Below are 12510 nucleotides of genomic sequence, written 5' to 3' on the forward strand. Positions count from 1 at the left end.
GGACATGGGGACAGGGGACAGGGAGGGACAGGGGACAGCGTCAGGGGGACGGGGGGACGAGGGGGGAAAAGGGGGACAAGGTGGCACAGGGGGGACAGGGGGACAGGGAGGACAAAGGAGAGGGCACAGGGGGGACAGGGAACGGGAGGACAAGGGGACGGGGGGACAAGGTGGCACAGGGTGGCACAGAAGGACATGGGGACAGGGGGATGGGGGGACAAGAGGACAGGGTGGCACAGAAGGACATGGGGACAGGGGGATAGGGGGGACAAGAGGACAGGGTGGCACAGAAGGACATGGGGACAGGGAGGGACAGGGGGGACAGGGCGGACAGGGTGGCACAAGGGGACAGGGGACAGTGACAGGGGAGAGAGGGGACAAGGAAGGACAAAGGTCACAGGGAGACGCGGCACAGGTGGCACACACACAGCACCGGTGGCACAGCACAGGTGGCACACTGTGACATGGCACAAATGGCCTGGCACACATGGCACAGGTAGCACACAGGACAGGTGGCACACACGGCACACACAGGAGAGGTGGCACAGGTGACACACACGGTGCACACAGCACAGGTGGCACAGGTGACACAGCAGAGGTGGCACACGCAGAGCACAGGTGGCACACAAAGGAGAGGTGGCATAGGTGACACACACAGCACAGGTGGCACACACACGGCGCACACGGCACACGCAGAGCACTTGGTGCCCGTGACCTGCCACACACAGAGCCCAGGTGACACAGCACAGGTGACACAACTCAGGTGCCACACTATGACAGGTCACAAATGGCCTGGCACACACAGCACAGGCGACACACAGCACAGGTGGCACAGGTGACACAGGTGACACACACGGTGCACACAGGACAGCACAGGTGGCACAGGTGGCACAGGTGACACACACGGTGCACACGGCACACTCAGAACACGTGGCGCCCGTGGTCTGGCACACATGGCACAGGTGACACAGGTGACACAGCACAAGTGGCACGACACAGGTGACACACACAGAGCACAGGTGACACACAAAGGAGAGGTGGCACAGGTGGCACACACAGCACAAGTGCACACACAGGGGAGGTGGCACAGGTGGCACAGGTGGCACAGGTGGCACGGTGCACACGGCACACTCAGAACACGTGGCGCCCGTGACCTGCCACACACAGCCCAGGTGACACAGGTGACACGCACACAGCATAGGTGGCACAGCATGACAGGTCACAAATGGCCTGGCACAGGTGGCACAGGTGGCACACACAGAGCACAGGTAGCACAGCACAGGTGACACACACGGTGCACACTCGGAACACTTGTGGCACACATGACCTGCCACACATGGCACAGGTGACACAGCACAGGTGGCACACACAGGAGAAGTGGCACAGGTGACACATGGCACAAATGGCACAGGTGGCACAGCACAGGTGACACACAGAGGAGAGATGGCACACATGGCACACACAGCACAGGTGGCACAGGTGACACACACGGTGCACACGGCACACTCAGAACCCATGGCACCCGTGGCCTGGCACACATGGCACAGGTGACACAAGTGACACAGGTGACACACACACGGTGCACACGGCACACTCAGAACCCATGGCACCCGTGGCCTGGCACACATGGCACAGGTGACACAGGTGACACAGCACAGGTGGCACACACAGGAGAAGTGGCACAGGTGACACATGGCACACATGGCACAGGTGGCACACACAGAGCCCAGGTGGCACAGGGGACACAGGTGACACACACGCGGTGCACACGGCACACTCAGGACACTTGGCGCCCATTACCTGCCACACATGGCACAGGTGACACAGCACAGGTGGCACACACAGGAGAAGTGGCACAGGTGACACATGGCACACACAGAGCCCAGGTGGCACGGGTGACACAGGTGACACACTCACACCCCACACGACCCCCCCACAGCGCCCAGGTGTCCCCCACCCCCATTTCCCCGTTCATTTCCCCCTCCCCCCCCGCGCGGTGCCAGCCGCCCTTTGTCCCCTCCCTGTGTCGCCGCTGTCGCCGTGGCTGTCGCGGGCGCGGTCTCACCTCTCCGCACGGCTCGGCCCGGCACTGCGCACGGCCGCCCGCCCGCGCCACGAGGGCCCCCAGCTCCCCGCGGGACAATTGTCCCTCGCCCGACGCCACCAGCGCCTCCAGGGCCACCAGGGCCGCGCCGGGGCCGCCGCGGGCCGGTGTCGCCGCGGGCAGCGACAGCGACAGCGACAGCGACAGCGACAGCGACAGCAGCCAGGGCCAGCGCATGGCGGCGAGGGGCCGGCGGCGGTGGCGGTGGTGGCGCTGGGGTGACGGCGCCGGTGGCCGTGGGGACACCGTGGGGACGCCGTGGGGACGGCGTGGAGCTGTAAAACCCGCCCGGGGCCGCGGCCCTGATTGGCCCGGGCTGAGATTGGCCCGGGTTAACGATTCATTCAAACCCGCCGGGCCCGGCCCGCGCCCGCCACCGCCGCGGGACAACGGGGGGACGGGGATGGGACACCCCCCAGGACACCTGGGACACACCTGGGACACCCCCAGGACACCCACAAGATACCTGGGACACCTGGGACACACGTGGGGCACACCTGAGACACCTGGGAGACATCTGGGATACACCTGGGACACACCTGGGACACACCTGGGACACACCTGGGATACCCCTGAGACACCTGGGACACACCTGGGACACACCTGGGATACTCTTGAGACACCTGGGACACACCTGGGACACCCCCAGGACACCCACAAGACACCCACAAGACACCTGGGACTCTTGGGACACACCTGGGATACCCCTGAGACACCTGGGACACACGTGGGACACCCCCAGGACACCCACAAGATACCTGGGACACTTGGGACACACCTGGGATACCCCTGAGACACCTGGGATACACCTGGGACACACCTGGGACACACCTGGGACACACCTGGGATACCCCTGAGACACCTGGGACACACCTGGGACACCCCCAGGACACCCACAAGATACCTGGGACACTTGGGACACACCTGGGATACCCCTGAGACACCTGGGAGACATCTGGGATACACCTGGCACACACTTGGGACACACCTGGGACACACCTGGGATACCCCTGAGACACCCCTGAGACACTTGGCACACTCTGGGAGACCCCTGGGACTCTCCCAGGACACATGGGACACCAGGGGACACACCTGGGACATTCCTGGACACCTCTGGGACACACCTGGGACACACCTGAGACACCTGGGACACAACTGGGACACACCTGGGACACCCGCAGGACACCTGGGGCACACCTGGGACAGCTGGGACACACATGGGACACCCCCAGGACACACCTGGGACACCCCCAGGACACCTGGGGCACACCTGGGACAGCTGGGACACACATGGGACACCCCCAGGACACACCTGGGACAGCTCCAGGACACCTGGGGCACGTGGGACACCCCCAGGACCAAACAGGGACATTCTTGGGACACCCCCAGGACACAGCTGGGCCACCTGATACACCCCTGGGACACACCTGGGACACACCTGGGACACACCTGGGAGACACCTGGGGCACACCTGGGGCACCTGGGAGACCCCTGGGACTCTTCCAGGACACTCGGGACACCCTTGGGACACACCTGGGTCACACTTGGGACACCTTGGGACAACTGGAACACCCCTGGGACATCCTTTGGACACCTGGCACAGCCCCAGGACACTTGGGACACCCTTGGGACACACCTGGGACACCCCTGGGACACACCTGGGACACACCTGGGACACACCTGGGAGACACCTGGGACACCCTTGGGACACCCCTGGGACACCCCTGGGACACACCTGGGACACACCTGGGACACCTGGGACACACCTGGGACACCCCCAGAGGCACAGGGACCTCCGTGGGTAGGGGGCAGGGACAGGGACACCCCCAGGTGCTGGGGGGGCTGGGGACACCCTGATGTCACCTCTGGGCCCTGTGGTCACCTCTGGGTGCTGATGTCACCTGTGGGACCCCGGTGTCACCTTTGGGACCCCGGTGTCACCTCTGGGTGCTGGGCTGTCCCCACTGCCTCCCCAGGACAAGGGCACGGCACAGGTGGCACAGGTGACACAGGTGTGACATTGTGGCACACGCGTGGCGCACGCAGGACATCACAGGTGGCACCGGTGACACAACACAGGCGGCACCTGTGGCACTTTTCTGGGGACCCTCGGTGGCATCAGGGACCCCTGTGTCCCCCCCAGGCGGTGTCCTGGCACCTGTGTCACCTGTGCCACCTGCGCCACCCAGTGCCACTCCATGTCACCTGTGCCACCTGTGTCACCTGTGCCACTCCATGTCACCTGTGCCACTCCATGTCTCACCTGTCCCACCTGTGTCACCTGTGCCACTCCGTGCGGCGCTGCCAGGCTGGAGTTTGTCCCCAGGGCCGCCCCCTCTCTCCACACGGCCCGGGGCGGTGTCACCTGTGTCACCTGTGTCACCTGTGTCACCTGTGTCAGCCAGGGCCACTCCCTCGGCTCCGGCAGGGACAGGTGGCTGCACCCCGGGGTGCCGGTGTCACCTGGGGGTGCTGGGGGACACGGGGACAGACAGACATGGGGACATGGGGACATAGGGACACAGTGGGACATGGGGACACGGGGACATGGGGACATGGGGACATGGGGATTCAGGGGGACATGGGCACATGGGCACATGGGGACATGGGGACAGACAGACACGGGGACACAGTGGGACATGGGGACACACGGACATGGGGACACGGGGACACGGGGACACGGGGACATGGGGATATGGGGACATGGGGACAGGGACATGGGGATAGAATGACATGGGGACATGGGGACACTGAGATGGACACAGGGACACAGGGACAGACAGAAGCAGGGACACCAGGACAGGCAGACACAGGGACACGGGGACACAGGGACACAGTGGGACATGGGGACACTGGGATGGACATGGGGACACGGGGACAGGGACATGGGGATAGAGTGACATGGGGACACTGAGATGGACAGGGACATGGGGACACGGGGACAGACAGACACAGGGACACGGGGACACAGGGACATGGGGACACAGGGACAGACAGACACAGGGACACAGGGACACAGGGACATGGGGACACGGGGACACAGGGACATGGGGACACGGGGACAGACAGACACAGGGATACGGGGACACAGGGACATGGGGACATGGGGACAGACAGACACAGGGACACGGGGACACAGGGACATGGGGATAGAGTGACATGGGGACACTGAGATGGACAGGGACATGGGGACACGGGGACAGACAGACACAGGGACACGGGGACACAGGGACATGGGGACATGGGGACAGACAGACACAGGGACACGGGGACACAGGGACATGGGGACACGGTGGCCCTGGGACACCAGGGAGTGGTGAGGCCGTGGTCGGGCTGTGCTGTGTCACCCTGAGCCGGGACGTGATGTGACACGTTGTGACATCCTGTGACACCTGTGACACCTGTGACATCCTGTGACACCCGTGACACCTGTGACACCTGTGACACTCTGTGACACCTGTGACACCTGTGACATCCTGTGACACCCGTGACACCTGTGACACCCGTGACATCCCCATGTCTGTCCATCCCAGCATCCCAGTGTCCCCATGTCCCTGTGTCCATCTGCCACAGTGTCCCTGTGTCTGTCCATCCCCATGTCCCTGTGTATGTCCCCATGTCCCCATGTCCGTCCATCCCAGTGTCCCCATGTCCCTGTGTCTGTCTGTCCCCATGTCCCTGTGTATGTCCCCATGTCCCCATGTCCGTCCATCCCAGTGTCCCCATGTCCCTGTGTCTGTCCATCCCCATGTCCCTGTGTATGTCCCCATGTCCCCATGTCCATCCATCCCAGTGTCCCCATGTCCCTGTGTCTGTCCCCGTGTCCATCTGTTCCACTGTCCCCATGTCAGTCCATCCCACTGTCCCACCGTCCCTGTGTCTGTCTGTCCCCATGTCCCCCTGTCCATCCCAGTGTCCCCATGTCCCCATGTCCCCATGTCCCCATGTCCCCATGTCCCCATGTCCTCGTGTCTGTCCATCCCACTGTCCCCGTGTCCATCCACCCCACTGTCCCCACATCCCCATGTCCCTCTGTCCATCCACCCCACTGTCCCCATGTCCATCTCAGTGTCCCCGTGTCCCTGTGGCTGTCTGTCCCTGTGTCCCCATGTCCCCATGTCCATCCATCCCACTGTCCCCATGTCCATCCCATTGTCCCCACGTCCCCATGTCCCTCTGTCCATCCATCCCAGTGTCCCCATGTCCATCCCCGTGTCCCCATGTCCATCTGTCCATCCACCCCCCTGTCCCCACGTCCCCTCCCGGCGTCCCCATGTCCCCATGTCCATCCATCCCCATGTCCCCATGGCCATCCCCGTGTCCCCATGTCCGTCTGTCCATCCACCCCCCTGTCCCCATGTCCATCCCATTGTCCCCACATCCCCATGTCCGTCAGTCCATCCACCCCCCTGTCCCCACGTCCCCTCCCGGCGTCCCCATGTCCCCATGTCCATCCATCCCCATGTCCCCATGTCCGTCAGTCCATCCACCCCCCTGTCCCCACGTCCCCTCCCGGCGTCCCCATGTCCCCATGTCCATCCATCCCCATGTCCCCATGTCCGTCTGTCCATCCACCCCCCTGTCCCCACGTCCCCTCCCGGTGTCCAAAGTCCGTCCGGCCCCACCCCAGCCCAGCCGGTCCCTCGGGGACAGGGGGACGGGACTTTGTCCCCTGGCACGCCGAGGTGGCACCAGGAAGTGCCACCAGCGCCGCGACCTTGTCACACCCGCCCAACGTCACCTCCAGCCTAATTAGGGGTAATTAACCCTGCTAATTAACCCTGAACCTCCCGGTGACGCGGTGACAAGGGGACATCTGGTGACAAAGGGGACAGAGGGGACATTTGGGGGGCTGGGATCCGCCCCTTCCCTTCGGTTTAAATCCCTTGGTTTGGGTCGAAATCCCCTAATTCTGGTTGAAATCCCTTAAACCAGGCCTAACCCCGTTAATTCTGGTTGAAATCCCTTAAACCAGACCTAACTCTGTTAATTCAGGTTGAAATCCCTTAAACCAGGCCTAACCCCGTTAATTCAGGTTGAAATCCCTTAAACCAGGCCTAACTCTGTTAATTCAGGTTGAAATCCCTTAAACCAGGCCTAACCCCGTTAATTCAGGTTGAAATCCCTTAAACCAGGCCTAACCCCGTTAATTCAGGTTGAAATCCCTTAAACCAGGCCTAACTCTGTTAATTCAGGTTGAAATCCCTTAAACCAGGCCTAACCCCGTTAATTCAGGTTGAAATCCCTTAAACCAGGCCTAACCCCGTTAATTCAGGTTGAAATCCCTTAAACCAGGCCTAACTCTGTTAATTCAGGTTGAAATCCCTTAAACCAGGCCTAACCCCGTTAATTCTGATTGAAATCCCTTAAACCAGGCCTAACCCCGTTAATTCGTGTTGAAATCCCTTAAACCAGGCCTAACCCCATTAATTCAGGTTGAAATCCCTTAAACCAGACCTAACTCTGTTAATTCAGGTTGAAATCCCTTAAACCAGGCCTAACCCCATTAATTCTGATTGAAATCCCTTAAACCAGGCCTAACTCCTTTAACTTGGCCTGAAATCCCTTAGTTTGGGTTTAAATCCCTTAATTCTGGTTGAAATCCCTTAAACCAGGCCTAACCCCGTTAACTCGGGTTGAAATCCCATAAACCAGGCCTAACCCTGTTAATCCAAGTTGAAATCCCTTAGTTTGGGTTGAAATCCCTTAATTCTGGCCTAAATCCCTCAATGCAGGTTAAGATCCCCTAAACCAGGCCTAACCCTGTTAATTCAGGTTGAAATCCCTTAGTTTGGGTTGAAATCCCTTAATTCAGGTTGAGATCCCATAAATCAGGCCTAACTCCTTTAATTTGGCCTGAAATCCCTTAGTTTGGGTTTAAATCCCTTAATTCTGGTTGAACTCCCTTAAACCAGGCCTAACTCCATAAAATCAGGTTGAAATCCCTTAAATCAGGCCTAACTCTGTTAATCCACATTGAAATCCCTTAATTTGGGTTTAAATCCCTTAATTGTGGTTGAAATCCCTTAAGTCAGGCCTAACCCCATTAATTTGGGTTTGAATCCCTTAATTCAGGTTGAAATCCCTTATGTCAGGCCTAACCCCATTGATTTGGGTTTAAATCCCTTAATTCTTGTTGAAATCCCCTAAGCCAAGCCTAACTCCGTTAATTCAGGCCTAATGCCATTAATTCAGGTTGAAATCCCTTAGTTTAGGCAGAAATCCCTTAATTCAGGTTGAGATCCCCTAAGACAGACCTAACTCTGTTAATTTGGGCCTAAATCCCCTAAACCGAGCCTAAATGCCTTAATTCAGATCTAAATCCCTAAATGAGGCCTAAATCCTTTAATTTGGCTCTAAATGTCCTAAACTGGGCCTAAATCCTTTAGTACAGATCTAAATCCCCAAAACTGGGCCTCAATTACTTAATTTGGGTCTAAATGCTCTAAACCAGGCCTAAATCCTTTAATTTGGATCTAAATCCCCTAAACCAGGCCTAAATTACTTAGTTCAGATCTAAATCCCCTTAACTGGGCCTAAATCCTTTAATTTGGGTCTAAATCCCCTAAATCAGGCCTAAATCCTTTAATTAAAATCTAAATCCCCTAAACCTGGGCCTAAATCCCCTAAACGGGGCCTAAATCCCCTAAGCCGGGCCTAAACCCCTCAGTCTGGGTTAGAGTCAGAGACATTTCGTGGACCGAGGCAGATCCCGTTTAATAAAACCCGGCAGGAAAACGGAAATTTCTGGAAAGGGACAGAGAATTCCCCAAAAAGCCGAGGATGGAGGCCCTGACACGGCCAAGGTCCCCCTGTCCCGGTGGCAGCGGTGGCCCTGCCAGTGTCCTCTTATCCCGGCCGTGGTGGCCATGGTGGCTGTGGTGGCCATGGTGACCATGGTGACCTCTGTGGCCTTGGTCACCTTGGTGGCCTTGTTGCACAGGAAGTCCTGGTGGCCTTGGTGACCATGGTGACCTTGGTGGCCATGGTGACCTCAGTGGCCATGGTGATCATGGTGGCCATGGTGACCTCAGTGGCCATGGTGATCTTGGTGACCTTGGTGGCCATGGTAATCTTGGTGGCCATGGTGACCACAGTGGCCTTGGTGACCATGGTGGCCTTGGTGGCCACAGCGGCTGTGGTGGCCTTGGTGGCCATGGTGACCTCTGTGGCCGTGGTCACCTTGGTGGCCACAGTTGCTCAGGAGGTCCTGGTGGCCTTGGTGGCCATGGTGGCCATGGTGACCTCAGTGGCCATGGTGATCTTGGTGACCTTGGCGGCCATGGCAAACTTGGTGGCCATGGCAATCTTGGTGGCCATGGTGACCTCAGTGGCCATGGTGACCTTGGTGATCATGGTGGCCATGGTGACCTCAGTGGCCTTGGTCACCTTGGGGGCCATCATGACCACAGTGGCCTTTGTGGCCATGGTGACCATGGTGACCTTGGTAACCATGGTGGCCTTGGTGGCCTTGGTGGCCATGGTGGCTCAGGAGGTCCTGGTGTCCTTGGTGGCCATGGTGACCACGGTGACCTTGGTGGCCTTGTGGCTCAGGACATCCTGGTGTCCCTGATGTCCTTGGTGATCTTGGTGGCCTTGGTGACCATGGCAACCACAGGGACCTTGGTGGCCTTGGTGACCATGGTGGCCTTGGTGGCTTTGGCCACTGTGGTGGCCATGGTGACCTCAGTGGCCATGGTGACTTCAGTGGCGTTGCTGACCTTGGTGTCCTTGGTGTCTTTGTTGACCTTGGTGACCTTGGTGGCCATGATGACCTTGGTGACCTCAGTGGCTTTGTTGCTCAGAAGGTCCTGCTGTCCTTGGTGACCTCGGTGTCCTCGGTGACCTTGGTGGCCATGGTGACCATGGTGGCCTTAGTGGCCTCATGGCTCAGAAGGTCCTGGTGTCCTTGATGACTATGGTGACCATGGTGACCTCGGTGGCCCTGGTGACCTTGGTGGCCATGGTAACCTCGGTGACCTTAGTGGCCTTGGTGGCCTCGTGGCTCAGGAGGTCCTGGTGACCGTGGTGATCATGGTGACCTTGGTGACCTGGGTGGTCTTGGTGGACTCGGTGGCCTTGGTGTCCTTGGTGATCTTGGTGGCCTTGTTGTTCAGGAGGTCCGGGTGTCCTTGGTGGCCATCATGAGCATGGTGACCTCTGTGGCCATGGTGACCATGGTGTCCTTGGTGACCACAGTGTCCTTGGTGGCCTTGTTGCTCAGGAGGTCCGGGTGTCCTTGGTGTCCATCATGACCACAATGGCCTTGGTGGCCACAGTGGCCACAATGGCCGTGGTGACAATGGCGACTCCAGTGGCCCAATACCCACGGTGGCCAAAGTGACCATAGCGACAGCGGTGGCCTTGGTGACCATGGTGACCAGGGTGACCATGGTGACCTTGGTGGCATTGTTACCATGGTGGCCTTGGTGGCCTTGGTGACCTTGGTGGCCTCATGACTCAGGACAACCTGGTGTCCCTGATGTCCTTGGTGATCTTGATGGCCTTGGTGACCATGGCGACCACAGGGACCTTGGTGGCCTTGGTGACCATGGTGGCCTTGGTGGCTTTGGCCACTGTGGTGGCCATGGTGACCTCAGTGGCCATGGTGACCTCAGTGGCATTGCTGACCTTGGTGTCCTTGGTGTCTTTGTTGACCTTGGTGACCTTGGTGGCCATGATGACCTCGGTGACCTCAGTGACCTTGGTGGCCATGATGACCTTGGTGACCTCAGTGGCTTTGTTGCTCAGAAGGTCCTGGTGTCCTTGGTGACCTCAGTGGCGTTGGTGGCCTTAGGGGGCCATGGTGACCATGGTGGCCTTGGTGGCCATGGTGACCATGGTGGCCTTGGTGGCCATGGTGGCCATGGTGATCTTGATGGCTCAGGAGGTCCTGGTGTCCTTGGTAGCCATGGTGATCACGGTGACCTCGGCCTTGGTGACCATCATGTCCTCGGTGCCCTTGGTGACCATCATTTCCTCAGTGACCTTGGTGGCCATGGTGTCCTCGGTGGCCTCGGTGGCCTCGCGGCTCAGAAGGTCCCGGCGGCCACTGCCAGGGCTGTGGTGGCCACGAGGAGCCCCCCGAGGTGGGGAGGGGACCTGGGGACGCTCCAGCCTGGGGGACAAAGGGACAGGGAGGTGATAGGGGTGACAGGAGGTGACAGGGGGGATGGCAGTGCCATGGGGGTGACAGGAGGTGACAGGAGGTGACAGGGGGGATGGCAGTGCCATGGGGGTGACAGGAGGTGACAGGAGGTGACAAGGGGGCGATGGCAGTGCCATGGGGGTGACAGGAGGTGACAGGAGGTGATGGGGGGATGGCAGTGCCATGGGGGTGACAGGAGGTGACGGGGGGATGGCAGTGCCATGGGGGTGACAGGAGGTGACAGGAGGTGACAGGGGCGATGGCAGTGCCATGGGGGTGACAGGAGGTGACAGGAGGTGACAGGGGGATGGCAGTGCCATGGGGGTGACAGGAGGTGACAGGAGGTGACAGGAGGTGATGGGGGTCCCAGCTCACCGGTGTCGAACACGCAGGGTCCGTCCCCACAGCGCTGCTCTGTGAGGGGAGGGACAGCGTCAGTGCTGGGGTGGCCTTGTCCCTGTCCTGTCCCTGTCCTGTCCCCGTCCCCTGTCCCTGTCCCTGTCCTGTCCCTGTCCTGTCCCTGTCCTGTCCCTGTCCCTGTCCCCATCCCTGTCCCTGTCCCCGTCCCTGTCCCTGTCCCTGTCTCTGTCCCTGTCCCTGTCCTTGTCCCCTGTTCCTGTCCCCTGTTCCTGTTCCCCTGTCCCCCGGTCCCCCTGTTCCTGTCCCTGTCCCCTCACCCTCTCTGAGTGTCCCCAGCACTGGCTGTCCCTGTCCCCACAGTGGGTTTCTCTGTCCCCTCACCAAGTGTCCTTGTCCCCATGCCCACAGGGATTGTCCTTGTCCCCATAGTGGATGTCACCAGCACTGAGTGTCCCTGTCCCCTCACCCTCACTGAGTGTCCCTGTCCCCATGCCCAAGGGGAATGTCCTTGTCCCTGTCCCCATGGTGGATGTCACCAGCACTGGGTGTTCCTGTCCCCAGCACGGTGTCCCTGTCCCCTCACCAAGTGTCCCTGTCCCTATGCCCCCAGGGAACGTCCATGTCCCCATGCCCACAGTGGATGTCCCCAGCATGGGGTGTCCCTGTCCCCTCACCCTGAGTGTCCTTGTCCCTGTCCCCACAGTGGAGGTCCCCAGAACCACGTGTCCTTGTCCCCATAGTGGATGTCCTCAGCATTGTGTCCCTGTCCCCAGTACTGTGTGTCCCCGTCCCCTCACCCTCACCAAGTGTCCTTGTCCCTGTCCCCACCGTGGATGTCCCCAGCAGTGTCCCCACACCCTCTCTGAGTGTCCCCAGCATTGTGTGTCCCTGTCCTTGT

General features: G+C 59.8%; 1 protein-coding gene across 1 annotated transcript in view; it reads right to left on the bottom strand.

The window, feature by feature from the left end:
• Positions 1 to 11136: 11136 nt before the first annotated feature.
• Positions 11137 to 12510, bottom strand: part of LOC128950356 (GPI-linked NAD(P)(+)--arginine ADP-ribosyltransferase 1-like) — a 5039-nt gene continuing 3665 nt past the window's right edge. The window contains exons 3-4 of the mRNA XM_054295240.1: positions 11628 to 11666; positions 11137 to 11222 (exon numbers count right to left, since the gene is read on the bottom strand). Of these exons, the coding sequence (XP_054151215.1) occupies positions 11137 to 11222; positions 11628 to 11666 (125 nt within the window). The remainder of the gene's footprint in view (positions 11223 to 11627; positions 11667 to 12510) is intronic.

Source organism: Melozone crissalis, unplaced genomic scaffold (assembly GCF_028551555.1).
Source record: "Melozone crissalis strain CALT ecotype California unplaced genomic scaffold, PUWL_Pcris_2 ptg000549l_1, whole genome shotgun sequence".
Taxonomy (NCBI): Eukaryota; Metazoa; Chordata; class Aves; order Passeriformes; family Passerellidae; genus Melozone; species Melozone crissalis.